This window comes from Silurus meridionalis, chromosome 13, assembly GCF_014805685.1.
Source record: "Silurus meridionalis isolate SWU-2019-XX chromosome 13, ASM1480568v1, whole genome shotgun sequence".
NCBI classification, from domain to species: domain Eukaryota; kingdom Metazoa; phylum Chordata; class Actinopteri; order Siluriformes; family Siluridae; genus Silurus; species Silurus meridionalis.
The window spans coordinates 14,373,088-14,388,888 of NC_060896.1; the positions used below are offsets into that span (position 1 = coordinate 14,373,088).

A 15,801-nucleotide genomic window follows, 5' to 3' on the forward strand; every position below is an offset into this window, starting at 1 on the left:
CTTTTTCTATCAGCTGCTCCTATTAGGGGTCTCCACAGCGGCTCATCCGTCTCCATACGCCCCCTGTCCTCTAGATCTGCCTCTTTCAAACCAACTACCTGCATGTCTTCCCTTTTAACAATGAACATTGTCTCAAAGCAGCTTTACACAGATAATGTGGTAATCTTCATCTTCTTTCAGCTGCTCCCATTAGGGGTCGCCAAAGCGGATCATCCGTCTCCATACCACCCTGTCCTCTACATCTGCCTCTTTCCCACCAACTACCTGCATGACTTCCCTCACCACATCCATGAACCTCCCCCTTGGTCTTCCTTTTTTCCTCCTTCCTGGTGGCTCCATCCTCAGCATTCTTCTACCAATATAACTCATGTCCCTCCTCTGCACATGTCCAAACCATCTCAATCGAGCCTCCCTCACCTTGTCACCAAAACATCCTACATGGGCTGTCCCTCTAATAAACTCATTTCTAATCCTGTCCATCCTCATCACTCCCAACGAAAACCTCAACAACTTTAGCTCTGCTACCTTCAGCTCCGCCTCCTGCCTTTTACTCAATGCCACTGTCTCTAATTCATACAACATCGCAGGTCTCCCTTTCATTCTTGCAGATACCCTACTATCACAAATCACTCCTGTCACTCTTCCCCACCCACTCCACCCTGCCTGCACTCTTTTCTTCACTTCTCTAACACACTCTCCATTACTTTGCACTGTTGACCCCAGGTGCCTGAACTCCTCCACCTTCTCCACCTCTTCTCCCTGTAACCGCACCACTCCACTGCCCTCGTTTTTATTTACGCACATGTACTCTGTCTTACTCCTACTGACTTTCATTCCCCTTCTCTCCAGTGCTTATCTCCACCTCTCCAGGCTCTTCTCAACCTGCTCACTACTCTCACCACAAATCACAATAACATATGCAAACATCATAGTCCAGGGAGACTCCTGTCTGACCTCGTCTGTCAACCTGTCCATCACCACTGCAAACAGGAAAGGGCTCAGGGCCGATCCTTGATGCAGTCCAACCTTCACCCTGAACCAGTCTGTCGTTCCTACTGCACACTTCACTGCTGTCACACTGTCCTCATACATGTCCTGCACCACCCTTACATACTTCTCTGACACACCTGACTTCCTCATACAATACCACAACTCCTCTCTTGGCACTCTGTCGTACGCTTTCTCTAAATCCACAAATACACAATGCAATTCTTTCTGTCCTTCTCTATACTTCTCCATCAACATCCTCAAAGCAAATAAGGCATCTGTGGTGCTCTTCCTCGGCATGAAACTATACTGTTGCTCACAGATGGTCACCTCTTCTCTTGACTGATCAACTTTATTCCCCTGTAGTTACTGCAGGTCTGCACATCTCCCTTATTCTTAAAGATCAGTACCAGCAAACTCCTTCTCCATTCCTCAGGCATCCTCTCACCTTCCAGAATCTTGTTATCTCCTAAACATCTCCATGCTTCTTCTGGTATGTCATTTGGTCCAACCGACTTTTCACTCTTCATCCTCTTAATTGCTGTTCTTACATCCTCCTTACTAATCCTATCCACTTCCTGCTTTACCATCTCCACACCATCCACCCTCCTCTCTCTCTCTCTCATTTTCCTCATTCATCATCTGCTCAACACACTCTCCTCACTAGTCAACACATTTCCATCTCCATCCTTTATTGCTCTAACTTGCAGCACATCCTTCCCAGCTCGGTCCCTCTGCCTGGCCAATCAGTACAAATCCCTTTCTCCTTCTTTAGTGTCCAACTTCTCATCTCCTCATATGCCTTTTCCTTGGCTTTAGTCACATCCCTCTTCACCTGCTGCCACATCTCCTTGTACTCCTGCCTACTTTTCTCATATTTCTCACCAACCTCTTTCTTCTTATTCTTTCTTGCACTTCCTCATTCCACCACCATGTCTCTTTGTCTTCCTTTGTCTTTCCACATTTCACACCAAGTACCTTTCTAGCTGCCTCCTTATCACTTCTGCAGTAGTTACCCTGAAAAACAAGTACTCTTCGGTATTCACTGAAAGATATTCAAGACAGTTAACTTTTTTGTTGTTGTTGCTCTGCCTCACAGCTAAGCCCTGGTTTATTCAGCCAAGTATTTGAAAGTATGTCAAAGATCATTTGCAGAGAGCTAAACATATTACGCCAATCATAACTTGTTTGTAATACAAACATGTGAACTTTAAGGAGCAGCAAATGGAAAGAAAAAAATCGTAACAAATAAAAGCCTCACATTTCACCCCAGTGTGAATGAAAAGGAAGCAGATCAGTTATTTACTTAGCTACCATGTTCTAAATCAATAAAAATGCAATTTTAGATATTTAAGTCAACCAAGTCAGTTGGGAAATGTTCAGTTCTTCTGCTTAATCAAAAGAATTGAAATATTAAAAGATGCACATTTAATGCATTAAAAGAGAATGATTAGCAGATTTAACAACTTGAACTGAATGAATGTTTTATCGATATAAAACAGCTCAATGCCTTTCTTTCTCTTATCTTGCTGCACAGGTACACTTTCTAGATACTCATTACAGCTCTGCTTTGGGGCAATGCCAAATATTCAATTATGAGACTCATTATATTACCACTAAACCTATGATAAGAACATTTCTGGGTGTGCTAATGAACATTCCACACCACCTCAATCTATCAGCAGTTGCCTGAAGGCTGAGTGACACTATGCTGTATACACACTTTTAGAAAGAGAGCCACTGTTAGAACTTGGGAGGTGTGCACACCAGTGCTCCTGTGTGTGCCACAAACCTACTTTCTATATGATGTTTTTAAACTATAGGTTTTTAATGTTGCCATGCTAAACGACAGCACAGTGCTCGTTTTTTTTTTTTTTTTACTGAAACCAAAATACTCCAAACATAAGGTGCTATTTCTTATAGGTACCAACGTGCCACTAAGTTTCGACTCTCGCTCTCTTTTGCTCAGAATAAGCGTTCAGTGCTTTGCGAATATCCAGCTGCTCGTTGCATAGTTGTTTTTTTGGCGGCTATTTTGTCGTCATGTGCAGCACACATGGTGAACGCTAATTTCTAAAAGTCATCTACAGGCAGTTCACATGCACTTGTTTCTTTACAAAATTTTCCCATGTTAAGACATAAGAGGCTAATAAATATCAACAATACTGCTAGTGGTACATCAATTTGAAGCTGGTTATTTGAAAATCACACTCGAATCACGATTCAATACAAATCCGGTTGAGCGTTCAGACCTTAAGCAGCTAAGCTGAGATATGTAAAGTGAGGGGGAGGTTTTTTTAACTTTAATGTTTATGGCACAAGTGAACGTACAAGCATATGGTTCCACTGAATCTAGAGCTGACTTGTCTGGGTGGATTATAAAAAACACTCATGTTCCTCCACTAGCTGTTTATGCAACTCACTAAACAGTCAATGTCTAAAGTGCCCAACCTTCCTGGTTCTCATTTATAGTTTGAAAGTAGATAATTTCAAGAAAGTTTGGAAATAATACAGTTCAACAGAATGCCTGAGGGTAAAAAGCAATCTAAAATTAAATAGTTTTTAAAAAATAATTGTTTTATTTGAAAGAATTTCATTACCACCTAAAATACAATAGATTGCAAGGAGAAACTTCTTCCCCATACTCCAGGAGATTTACAAGAATGAAAGTAGAATTGAAAGTTGGCTCTAATTTCACAAAATAAAGTAAATAAGTACAGTTCAGTTTTTTTAAACCACATTCACTTCACAAACCAGATTTTGTGTGTAGAAATAAAAGCAAACCCTGGGGCTCCACTATGATAAACCCAAGTTGCATAATGTGCTTGTGCAGGTTAAGAAGGAGTGAGTGAATAAAATATTTGGGGCTTTGCACAAAGCTCACATTCACAGACCCACCACCAGGACACAATAAAGATCATGTTATGCTCTGGCCTTTAGACACGTGCACAACACTGGGTCTTTTCAGCACATAGAGCCCGAGGCCAGAGTTGCAGAGGACGACCAATAAACCAAGAGCCCCGAAACACAGGAAATGATCATGCTGGTTAAACTGTTAGCTTTGAAAAAATTCAGAAGGAGTTGACAGTTTTTACTGTGTCATGAAACTTTAAAACCCAAAGCATTGCTTTACAGTCAGAGAAATTGCAAGACCTTGAACAGCCAAAAGCAACTTCCAAACAACTCGTATATAAAATCAGTTGCATGAACGTGCTGAAGAGATATTTAACTCTAACCTCAAAAATATACTGTCAATTATGTCCAACACGAGGTGGTATATTTCTCTGAATGCAATTAATTTTCACAGAGCTGGGTAAAAAATGTCACTGTTTAACTGTTAAAGATTTCCACACATTTTAGATTTACTATTAATGAACTCAGTCAGGATCGATGAAGAAGATGCCCTGTTCAGCAAGTAGCATCAAATCAACATGGCCTTTCACAGAATCAACTGTAAACAAGCAAAACATCTTAACTTTAAATAGATTATACCACATATCTCAACAGCTAAACGTGTATAAATATTGTTTTCTTTTGTTGCTGCAAAGGGCCTTGGAATTTTTTATTTACTATGGAAAGTGTCCCTGAATGCTGAAACCTTGACATCTCCTGCTTTGTACCATGTGTAAGCACATACATATGATGGCGACATTACTGAGATTAAAACTCTAAGACTTTCAGGGAAGATGTCTGCCACACTTATGCTTTTATAAAATGAAAAAAAAAGCACCAAAAAATCTGTTTAAAAAACCCTTTAATGTAATAATTCCTATGTAGACAAATTATTTATACACTTGTTTTATTTATTTGTTTGTTAGTTAGTTTTTCGGGGGCTCCTCAACCTACATTTTGACTAAATGAGCATAACCCTTCACAACCCCACTCCAAAATCTAATGGAACATCTTCACATAAGGATAAATGTGGAATTGGGACGGATGGTCAAAAAGCGAAAAACGTAAATCGTGTGGTCAGGTGTCCACAAACTTTTCATATAGTGTAGACCAATAATTTAAACATTGATTAGACACATCAGTACCTTCCACAAAAGAAAGTGACTCCACTTACCATGCTCCACTACTTTGGAGGAAAAGTCTAACTTGAGGGTGAGTTGAGAGCAGTTGGAGATCGCGAACCCATCCGAGGAGAAAGAAGAGCTGAAGGTGGCTCGCTCTTCCTCGGTGCCAGCCAGGGGCACATCCCCGGCCAGCATGGCTAAGACCACAATGAGCCACACTGCTGTTAGCGTCATGGTGTCCACGCTCCAGTTCAGTTCATAACCATTGAAAGAAGCTCAAAAGCGTCTGTGCTTCATAAATCACTGTAGAAATGTGGCTGGAATCAACGGATGAAATCAGGAAACGGAACAGAAGATTGCAGGTTGCTTTAGATCCAGAACGCTGAGAAGCCTGTGTAACTCATGGCTTATGCTTTTATTTCTTTCTGCGTTTCCTCTCCATTTTCGGATCCCAGTGGAGATGATTAGTGATGCAGCACAGAAAGAATGAGGGGTGCCATCATTCCACACAGTGAACGAGTATTAAAGCAGATAAAGAAGAAATTCTCAGTGCCGACTCTAGATGAGCCTCCAATCTTCTCCTACAGAAGCACAATAAAAAAAAAAAATCATCATTTAGAATAGAAATGGCAAGTTGATGGAAATAAAACAGTGTGATATCCATTAAGAGCATCTACAGCTAAATCAAAAGACAATTCACACTTGAGCAGAGAGGGACTACAACAATGCCATGATATACTCATGTGCCTCTTAAATAGAGACAAATCACTTGAACATTTCTGTAAAAGGTCATGTACAACTTAAAACATAATTGAAGACCAACACAAAGACCATTTTTCCCCTCAGTCACCATTTCCCACTAATGTTCAATGCTTACATGTACGGTATCTGGCACACGCCCTTATCCAGAGTGATTTACATTTATCTTACTTATGCAACTGAGCAGTTAAGATTTAAGGGCCTTGCTCAAGTGCCGAGCAGAAGCAGCTTGGTATTACTGGGTTTTGAACTCAGAACTTTATATGAAATGAGAAATTCAACTCAGAAGTAGTGAAGACTGCAAACTTCGGACTCTAATGCAGCTGTAGGACACACTTGAGCAGAGTTACATCGCAAACTCGACTCGGCTAGACAGGACCGTCTGAGATCCCTGGCGTGATGGTGAAGACAGCAGTAACAGGATCTGTTTGGGCAGCTGATTTATTATTCAATTCAACTCAATTCAACACTGGACTCTACTGCAGCTGTAGGACAAGCATTAGAGCCATTTTTAAATTCTCTTTTTAATTGTATTGTGACGAAATGTTCAACTGTTCATTGATGAAGACGTCAGTGCAATTGATGTTTCCCTTTAAAAGTCATGGGTAAAGTAAGGGAAAGGGTATAAACGAGGCCCAGTAATACCAAAATTATAACAAAAATCATAAAAAACTATTTGAAAGGGGAAAAGGAAAACAAGCTCTTCTAGCACTGCTCGACTGCTCCCACCTTCTCGCAGGGTAAGAGGTAGGTATACGTCAAGACTCTTTTCTGTTCTGGCACCGTGGTGGTGGAATGAACGAGAGGTCCGAAAAGCTATGGTCACTACCCATCTTCAAAAGACAGATGAAAACCTACCTCTTCCTGAAACACTTGCACTAGTGCTCATTGTTTGGTTCATGCATTTTTCTGTTAAAAAAAAAGAAAGAAAGGAAGAAAAAAGCAATCATTCCTCCCAACAGAGTTTTAAGCTGATGGTATCCTGTTTGCGACCTAGTGAACCAGTGTTGATTTATTCATTGATAGAGATTTTCAAACACTTTTGAACGTCACTCTGGATAAGGGCATCTGCTAAACGTCATTAATGTAAGCAGTAACTCAGAGCAGTGCAACACATTTAGTACAGAGATGATCAGCGGAAATGGACTCTATGTTGGTTCGTAGCAACTGCAATCCTAAAGCAATCCAAAGGAAGTACTTCCACATGGGTGTTTATGGTTTCTAAGTGCTTGCCCGTACACGAATCTTATGGTGTTCCTTAGGCAGTCAGGGGGGGTGGGGGTCTGGTTGGGGGTTTGTATAATGGTTGTATATAATTACAACCATTATATTGTCCAGGACGGATTTTTTTATCCTTACCACTAGCCAATTCAAAATGCAAAGAAGTTTCAAAGTGATATGATGTTATGTTATGTCTGACTTACATCCTGAAATAGAGCACAGTGTGAACAGGAGATGGGCCTGTGCTTCCTAATAATAAATATTATTATATAGCAAAAAAATCTGTAAACATTTTAGTCAGGTTTTGTTGTAGTTGCTTCTAAAAATCAACAAACTTAAAAAAAATAAGGAATGCTTTATATTTATACAGGGTTTTTCCCCTCAAAAACGGAAAATAATAAAATAAATAAAGGTGTTTTATGAATAATCAGATTCAAGATAATCTCCTATGAGAAAAGAAATATATAAGTTATAAGTAATAAAAACTAAAAGAAAAGGTGAGCTTCACTGCACAGATGTTGTACAGAGGAAACAGTTTATCATCAGTAACTCCATGCTGATTCTCGTGCATCACTGGTGATAAGGGCAATTTAGGGTTTTTTTTATTTATGGTTATTTTATTATTTAACATCCGCTCACGAATAAAGAAGTCAAGCACTTGTGGTGTGTCGAGTCAAGGCCAAGTGAGTGTAGAAAGTTGGTGAACAAAACAAAAGGCTGAATTTACCCGATTTATATGAATGCAGCTCGCTTTGAGTCTGCTCTTTACAACAGCTGCTTTCGAGGTGTAAAGGCTACAGCATGGCAATATTCTATTATTTCTACTATTAATCTCATTTTTGTGATCGTTTAGATTAGTGTTATCACTATTATTAACATCCTGTGGGTCAAGCAAATAGTAAGAAGCTTACGACCTCTTCTGCACAGCTAACATGGCTGGAAAGTTGTCTTTCCATCTTTTCCTTCTTTAACTGCAGTAAAGTGGAGTCCATTTATAGTTCTAGTTATATAATACATGAACAGAAAGTCAAGTCAGTCTCTTCTCTAGAAGTATTTAACATGCGTGCAGATTGAGACATGCTGCCCAAACTAGCTGAAGACAGCTAACAATCAGTTCTCAGGTGAACATCATCTCAGTTCTCTACAGCAGCTTAGAAATCATACTCACTCATTCACACCAGTTATCCGCCATTGTTTCGACAATTTAATGCGAATTCATGAATCCCGTGTAAAGCGTCTCTTTGTTAGATGGTATGTTTGGCTCCAGCTTGCTAACAGACATAGCTGGTTCCTCAATGCTGTTTGCTTTGCTCCAGTAACCTGAGTCAGACAGCGGGATAGCCAATCACCAACAGATACGCTGAGTACGGCTTTGAGCGACTCAAGCGTTGGCCAATCAGAAGTGTGCCAGGAGGCGGGGTCTATTCTCTTCATGTCTAGCAGTGCTGCTGTGTATATAGTACAGTGCGGAACACTGAACTGCACACATTTTGCAGGGCTATTGTGTGTATTATATTTATGTCCTCTTCATTTCTGTAGTGTAATACATTCATAATCAGAGTCTGAATTAAAAAAAGCCTTAATTACACATCACATTCTCTTGTATAGCATTAATCTGAAATAATTATAGCAGAAATAAAGATCTGCATGTGATTCGCGTTATGACCACAGGATGGCACTCAAAAAGTCGTCAATGTAGTCATAAGAGGACAAATACTACATAAATGAGGTTCAATAAAATAAAATAAATAAAAAATAGAAATCCCCTATTCCATCAATGGAAAAAATGCTTTTTCAAGTGTTTTCTCTTGATTATTTTCATGTTGGATACAAAGATCCCAATTGTCAGGTGTGGATAAGACGAGATGGGATTGGATAACAGATGATCACAGACATGCTGTTAAAATAACAGGAGAAAAAAACAGAACTGCAGCAGAACAATCATGTAAAACGTTTTATATGGAACTCTTTCATTCAGACATTTGATTGGGGGGGTATAGTACATGATCAAACATTAATCTTCATTTAAGCATAAACATCAAATACAATAGATATTTACACTATTCCTTCAAGAGGCAGTGTTGTATCAGATTCACCAAAGGAGGAAAACAAACATTTATCAAACTAAGTTTACACAAAAAACTGAGCTCCACATATTGTACATCTTGAGAAATTCAGGAACTTGCTACTCCTTTTCCTTTTGGTTTTTTGGTGCATTTCCTTTTGACAATTTGGCAAACTATAAATTTGATTAATAAACTCATGTGGGTTCAATTATATTTCCTTCCTTAAAAACAACTTTCTATTCAGTTAAAACAAAATTATAAAACAGTGGTTTTCCCAACAACAAAAAAAAGAAGTAGAATTTCATGTCCCTCCCACCCCCAAATTTTTGTGTCAATTAATAAACAAGTTTCAGGTTTGAATGAGAAAGGTCTAGCAGATAAGTATGCGAACAATATGGTCATTATTTTTCAATAGGTTGAAAGCTATGATGCTCTAATTGCTTCAAATGTAGATTTCTTCAAATGGGGAGCAGAAACAAACATCTTTCATTTTCTAAATGAATACGGCAGTAATGGATACTAATAAATATCAGAGGAACGTTTCCCAAGTGTGGCAAAATTTAAGACAGGATACCAAACTGATCCTTGTAACAAAATATGCACATTCACCTTGTAACAAATCCAAAGTACTCAAAATCCCATATGTGAGCTGGTGTAATGGGCTGAATGATTTGTTCACAGTAATATAACATACAAAACATACAAAACAATTCTATGACATATTAGCTCGAAAGCTTGGAGTGTTCATTTCATGTAAAGATAAAAACATCCTGTCACTTGATGTTACATACTGTAAATCTAATTGCTTAGTGATGGGGATTACATGACTGTTGAAGGAGTATCAATAGAGAACTCATTGTAAATAATTACCATATAAAATAACTTTGTCTAAGTGGTTTCTTCGAGAAAGAATTGGCAACGCTGAACCTTCACGTTTTTCAATTAATTTTGGTGCAATAAACTTTGATCAATGGGAAACCTTTAACAGCATCGATTTCACCTCACAGAGAATAACTATAACGCCTAAAAAAAAAATTCACAGCAAAAATCAGGAAGGTCTGAAAACAGCGAACACAGATTTAGTAGTCCTTCCTGCAACTTCCTTATGTCGAATTCTGTTCAACAGATAATACAATCAGGTAAAAGGCGTAATCAGACAATAACAATGAAAGGAAAAAAAACATTAACAATAAATAAATAAGGGGGAAATGACACACAAAATAACATGAAAATTAAGAAAAAAAAACACCAGCACAGAAATGGACTGGAGAATGAGTGAGATATACTTTGCTAATTGGCTCTGTGGTTAGCAATGGTGACGTCTCAGAGTTCTTGCATCAGACTTAAAAGTACACGTCACCTCCTCTGCTCACAGCATGTGGGTCCTAGGCATGTGCCGATTTATATCGAGGTAATCGCTTAGTTTTTCCCTCATGATATAATTTCTTACAAGGTATAAGGATAGTTGAAAAAGGACTAAAAAAAGGATTATGGAGTCACAGAAAACCAGATTATTATTAATTCCATATTTGGTGAACAGGATTATGGGATCACCTTCATGTGAAGAGGCCTTTAAATCTCAGGCTGCCTTCTGAATAGAATTCAGGAACAGTGACAGAACCCTGAAATAGGTTTGTAAAAGATCATAGAAAAGTTCATCGGCACATGTCTAGTAGGTCCCAGAGTGTCGGTACCAGCGTGTGCAGTGTGACCGCGGGTTGTTTTCCTCAGCCGTTGTATTGCTGCTGGTAGCGGCGGTTCAGCTCTCTCAGCTCCTTCTCTCGGACACGCCGTGCTCGGCCTGACTTGCTCGAGCGGCTGGAGCGCGTCGACTGTGCCGACTTTGTGCTTTGGCAGCGCGACGACGCCCTCTTGAGCAGGTTCTGAGAGATGCAGCGCTGTAGGTTCTTCATTGAAGATGAAGCAGCCATGCTAACAATCCAAGGGTGCTTGAGCGCCTGGCCAGCGGTCAACCTCTCGCCCGGGTCCACAGTAAGCACGCGGTCAATGAAGTCCTTCGCCAAGTTGGACACACTCGGCCACGGCTGGGAGAAGGAGAGCAAGAAATTGGCAACAGATCAGTCATTCTGAACAAATCACATTTCAAGTAAAAAGTGTGGACACACCTCCTCTAGTGGATTTTCTTTATTTGTATTATGTTAACATTGTATGTGAATACTGAAGGAATCCAAACTGTGAAAGAACATGTTCAGAATTATGTAGCAAACAAACAGTGTTAAACACCAAGAATGTGTTATATTATAGATCTTAATATTTTTAATATTAAAGATAACATTCTCTCATCAGATTGATGATTGTCACCTGGAATGGTTTTAAATTTCACAGGAATGCTTTGTTAATAGTTCATTTGTGACATTTCTGGCATTCTTAATGTGCTATAGACCATTAGTTGTCTTGTGCAGAAGAAGGGAGTGTACAGAGTAAATAGCTCCACTAGCTCTACTACAACTACTGTACAAATCTATATCATGGCCAGAAACACTCATTTAAAAAGAGCTGAAATTTAAATGTATTTCCAAGTGCAGTCAGCAAAAAAACATCAAACTCTATGGTGAAAAAGGCTCTCATGAGCACCTTCCCAGAAAAGAAGAAACCAGGCAGTACCTCTTCTGCAAATACATTTATTAGCATTACCAGCCTCAGAAACCGCCAATTTGCCTAAATGTTTCTCAGAGTTTAAGTGGTAGACGTATTTCAAGATCCACTGTTCAGAGCAGACTGTGAGAGTCAGGCCTTCATGGTCGAATTACAGCAAAGAAACTATTACTTCAGAAGAACAACAAGCACAAGAAACTTGCTTGGGCCAAAAACCACAAAGGAATAGACATTAGATCAGTGGAAAACTGTCCTTAGGACTGATTGGTCCAAACTTAAGATTTTTGGTTCGAGTTGCCATGTCTTTGTTCGACTAGAGGGTAAATGGGTGATTCCTGAATGTATAGTGGGGCCATAATTTGCTTTCCAAAATGACACTGACCCCAAACACATCTCGAGTTTTTGTAAGAACTAGTTGGTTTTTAAAAAAAAAAGTGTGAAACCCAGTGGAGATGGTTTGGGATCAGTTGGACCAGAGAATGAAGGAAAAGCAGCCAACAAGCTCCACTGAGCACCTTTGGCAACTCCTCAAGATTGTTCTATTCCAGGTGGCTGCTTCATGAAGCTGACGGAGACAGCGGTCATCAAAAGGTGGCTACTTTGGAGAATCTGAAATATAAAACTTTGGTACTGTATATGTATTTTTTCCAGAAGTGTATTTTCAGAAATGTGTCAGACCTTTTTGATCTACTACACCAAATCAAACGTTTAATACTTTAACAACTAACGATTTGCTGTCAAGATCAATAAAAACCTTTTTTTCTTTCTTTGGGAGATTTTGGCTTATTTTTCTGGAGTCTGATATTACCATTTATCAATATGTATATGGCCTGGAATTAACTAAAGAACAATAAGGCACAAACATTGCCTCCAGCAGACAAGCTGTTTTACTTTGACGTTTATAAAATATGGCTTAATGCTTTAAGTAAGATATAATCAGATATAACCCTGAAGTAAATGTCCAATGAAAACCATTTCCACACAGAATTGTATGTACTCTGCATCTATTACCCATAACCAACAATGTATTTTTAGGCAGAGTTACTGCCCACATGAGATGGTCATTTTTGGAAAATGAGTTTGTTCACTGAAGAAGGAGAACTAATAGGTTCTGTAAACATTTAACCTGACTAATATGACGGATTAAATTTTCCATTAATGCTTAACCTTACTGTTTACATCTCACATGCCATATAGAACAGAATTCATGCTCTTGTTGCTTTGTATGACACATTTTCTTAAAAGCCCCTAGATTTTTTTTTGTGTAAGCAGCAAAAATCACCACTGCAGCCAAAGTTTGGTGTGGGATTTGTGATCACAGGAACGTTCTGGTTACCATCCAGTCAGAACTCATACACACAAAGACACAAACACAGAATCCACAACACAAATAACTCCAACAGCACAACCACAAATTTTGGTATTGGACAATGAAGCAATTCATTCATCAAGAGAGCATTAAAGTGAATCAGTAAAGGAGGTTTATAATAAAGTTTGTATCAGAGGAATAAAGGGCCAGACAATCATAGGGTATTGTTGTTTTTGGTGTCGTGACAGTGGCCTTCTGGGGAATATTTCTGCTTAGGAATGCAGATTGTGAATGGACAGGGTATATGTCTGCATGTCCTCATGCAGCTTTATAACAGGCTGTCAGAGGCTTTATTCTACACCACAAAAAAACACCGGTGGGCACTGAACACATAACAGCACTGAGCAGCATAATCATGGATAAACTGTCATTAAAAAGTGTAATTACTATTTTTTAAAAAGTGCAGTTATTCTAAACTATTTGGGTGACAGCAATAAGACACATCTGATACATTTATACCTACATCTGACATCTGCATCTAGTGCAAAACCATTGCAAAAATACTGTATTGAACACTTTATCCCCAAGTCAATAGATGCATTGGCCATAAATCATCTGAAAGACTCACTGTAGAAATGATATCTAAACAATACCTCCAAAACATTATGCAGAATGCTGCTATTCTTCTTATCCTGCTGTGTTTTAACTTAACAGTTTCCCAGATGTTTTCTTTAAGGTCTCTGACCAGAGAGAATATAATAACTACTACTACAACAATAACCGTGGATCCATTTTAAAATGTAAAAAAAACACACTATATAAATGTTACACAGGAGAATCTTAATGTAAACCTTTACTCACGTTTCCTATGCCAACCTATACAAAAAATAAAAATAAACATGTTTACAACCTCTTTCACTTCTTCAGCTCAGCTGGCAGCTAGAATATGCATGAGACAAGAAATAAAGTTAATAATAATTGTTTCCCACCTCCCCAGAGAAGCTGTACTTCCCCTTCAGGATCTGCCGATAAAGGCGCATGCGGTTGTCATCCTCAAAGGGCATGGTACCACTGAGCAGGATGTAGGAGATAACCCCCAGCGCCCACATGTCCACAGCATTGGTGTAGGGCTTGCGTACTAGGATTTCAGGTGCGATGTATTCAGGTGTGCCACAAGTGGTTTTCATAAGGCATTCATCCCCCTTTTTGCGTGTACTCGCTAGACCAAAGTCTGTGATCATGATCTTGGAGTCCGCACCAGGGTGGTAGTAGAGCAGGTTCTCAGGCTTGAGGTCACGGTGAGTGATGCCCAGCATGTGCAGGTAGCGCACCCCATCCAGTACCATGCGGAGAACACGTGTGGCATCTCGTTCAGTGAAGGAACCACGTGCGATGATGCGGTCAAAGAGCTCACCTCCTGTGGCCAGCTCCATCACCATGTACACACGCTCGGCCGTCTCAAAAACCTCCATCAGCTGGATAATATTCGTATGGCGCACACGCCGCAAGACCCGCAGCTCCGACTCGCACACCTCGCGACCTTCACGCCATCGAGTCTCAATCATCTTGATGGCATATGGCTGCCGTGTACCCTTGTGCTCGACCCGCACCACCCGGCTGAAGCTGCCGCGACCAATAAGCGCCTTAATCTCATACTTAGCCGTCACCCGAGGGTCAAACTTGGCCCGGTACTTGGCCACTTTGTTTCGCCGTGGTTCAGAGGGCTCCAGCTGGCCTTTTCCTGCCATAAGGGGATTAGTGGAAGCACCTGTAGCTTGGCTTTGACCCTGAGGGGAGGGAGAGCCGTTTTTTTTGTCAGTGTCATCCACACGAATAAAGTTCTTATAAACATCAGTTTGCTGAGAATCGACCTTCTTGACTAGATCTAGCTGCACGTCTGCTGGTGGTTCTGGGAGGACCTTGCTCGTCCTGCACCCCATCACGTCAGGATCCTTCGCACCCGATACGGGCGGCACATCCTCATAACCCGTTCCAGCCAAAGGCACTGACAAAAGCTTTCGACACCACAACAGTCAGGGATGATAAAGGATCACAATCACGTTCTACATAAGAACGATCTTCTCCTTAGGTAAGAGGTGAATGCAGTCTACCTGAAAAAAATGAAGGAAAAAAATATAATTAGAAATCTCATAAATGTACACATTAAGCTTTAAGTCATTAAATGTTATTTTCCAGTCATTTCAAGCAAGAACGTAAATACCTTTTTCTGTAATATTGTCATTTTTATGAAAGCAATAGAAAATGTGGTTAATGTACTCAGTTACTGTCAAACATAGGAATGATTAAAGAAGAGTTCAAAATATAAGATTCACATAGATTATCTTCTCTAGATTAACATATGCTGAGCTGTGGTCTGTCAGAGCAAGTTTTTAGCAGCAACAGTGGCAGCTTTGTGGTGTGGGGATTTGAACTCACAACCTTCTGATCAGAAGTCTAAGGTCCTAACTGCCGGCCAATATGGCCATATAGACTGTTGTGGTGTGTTTGTCCAGTTTAATACAGCCACAAACTGTTCCAGGTGTATTTATGCCCCTTTTCGTGTGTTTGCCCAGTTTCATAAAGCCATACACTGTTGGGTGTTGGATCGATGATGTTCGCAAATGATGAGCTATTTTATGAGTTACTCAGGAGCTCCTGGTTCCATAACCTCAACTAACTGTATAAGACTGTAGAAAGAACATTACTCATAATCACACATTCCGGTTCCGGCTCATGTTATTTATGTTCTGTATTGTTTAAAGACTATAATCACACTCTTGATGTCACCCAAATGAGGATGGCTTCCCCTTTTTGAGTCTGGTTTCTC

At 39.8% G+C, this 15,801-nt stretch overlaps 2 protein-coding genes across 7 annotated transcripts in view; both read right to left on the reverse strand.

Annotated features, from left to right (window-relative positions):
* mbtps1 (membrane-bound transcription factor peptidase, site 1) overlaps positions 1-8,308 on the reverse strand; it is a 28,548-nt gene extending 20,240 nt beyond the window's left edge. Inside the window, exons 1-3 of one of the 2 annotated variants that reach the window (XM_046864628.1) lie at positions 8,152-8,308; positions 6,621-6,671; positions 5,054-5,584 (exon numbers count right to left, since the gene is read on the reverse strand). In XM_046864628.1, coding sequence (XP_046720584.1) covers positions 5,054-5,237 — 184 coding nt within the window. In that variant the 5' untranslated portion in view covers positions 5,238-5,584; positions 6,621-6,671; positions 8,152-8,308. The remainder of the gene's footprint in view (positions 1-5,053; positions 5,585-6,620; positions 6,672-8,151) is intronic. The other variant, XM_046864627.1, reaches the window with a different exon arrangement.
* Positions 8,309-8,922: 614 nt separating this feature from the next.
* Positions 8,923-15,801, reverse strand: part of pskh1 (protein serine kinase H1) — an 8,063-nt gene continuing 1,184 nt past the window's right edge. The window contains exons 2-5 of one of the 5 annotated variants that reach the window (XM_046865123.1): positions 14,846-15,085; positions 13,964-14,761; positions 13,836-13,850; positions 8,923-11,094 (exon numbers count right to left, since the gene is read on the reverse strand). In XM_046865123.1, the coding sequence (XP_046721079.1) occupies positions 10,777-11,094; positions 13,836-13,850; positions 13,964-14,761; positions 14,846-14,914 (1,200 nt within the window). In that variant the 5' untranslated portion in view covers positions 14,915-15,085 and the 3' untranslated portion in view covers positions 8,923-10,776. The other 4 variants (XM_046865120.1, XM_046865121.1, XM_046865124.1 and 1 more) reach the window with 4 other exon arrangements.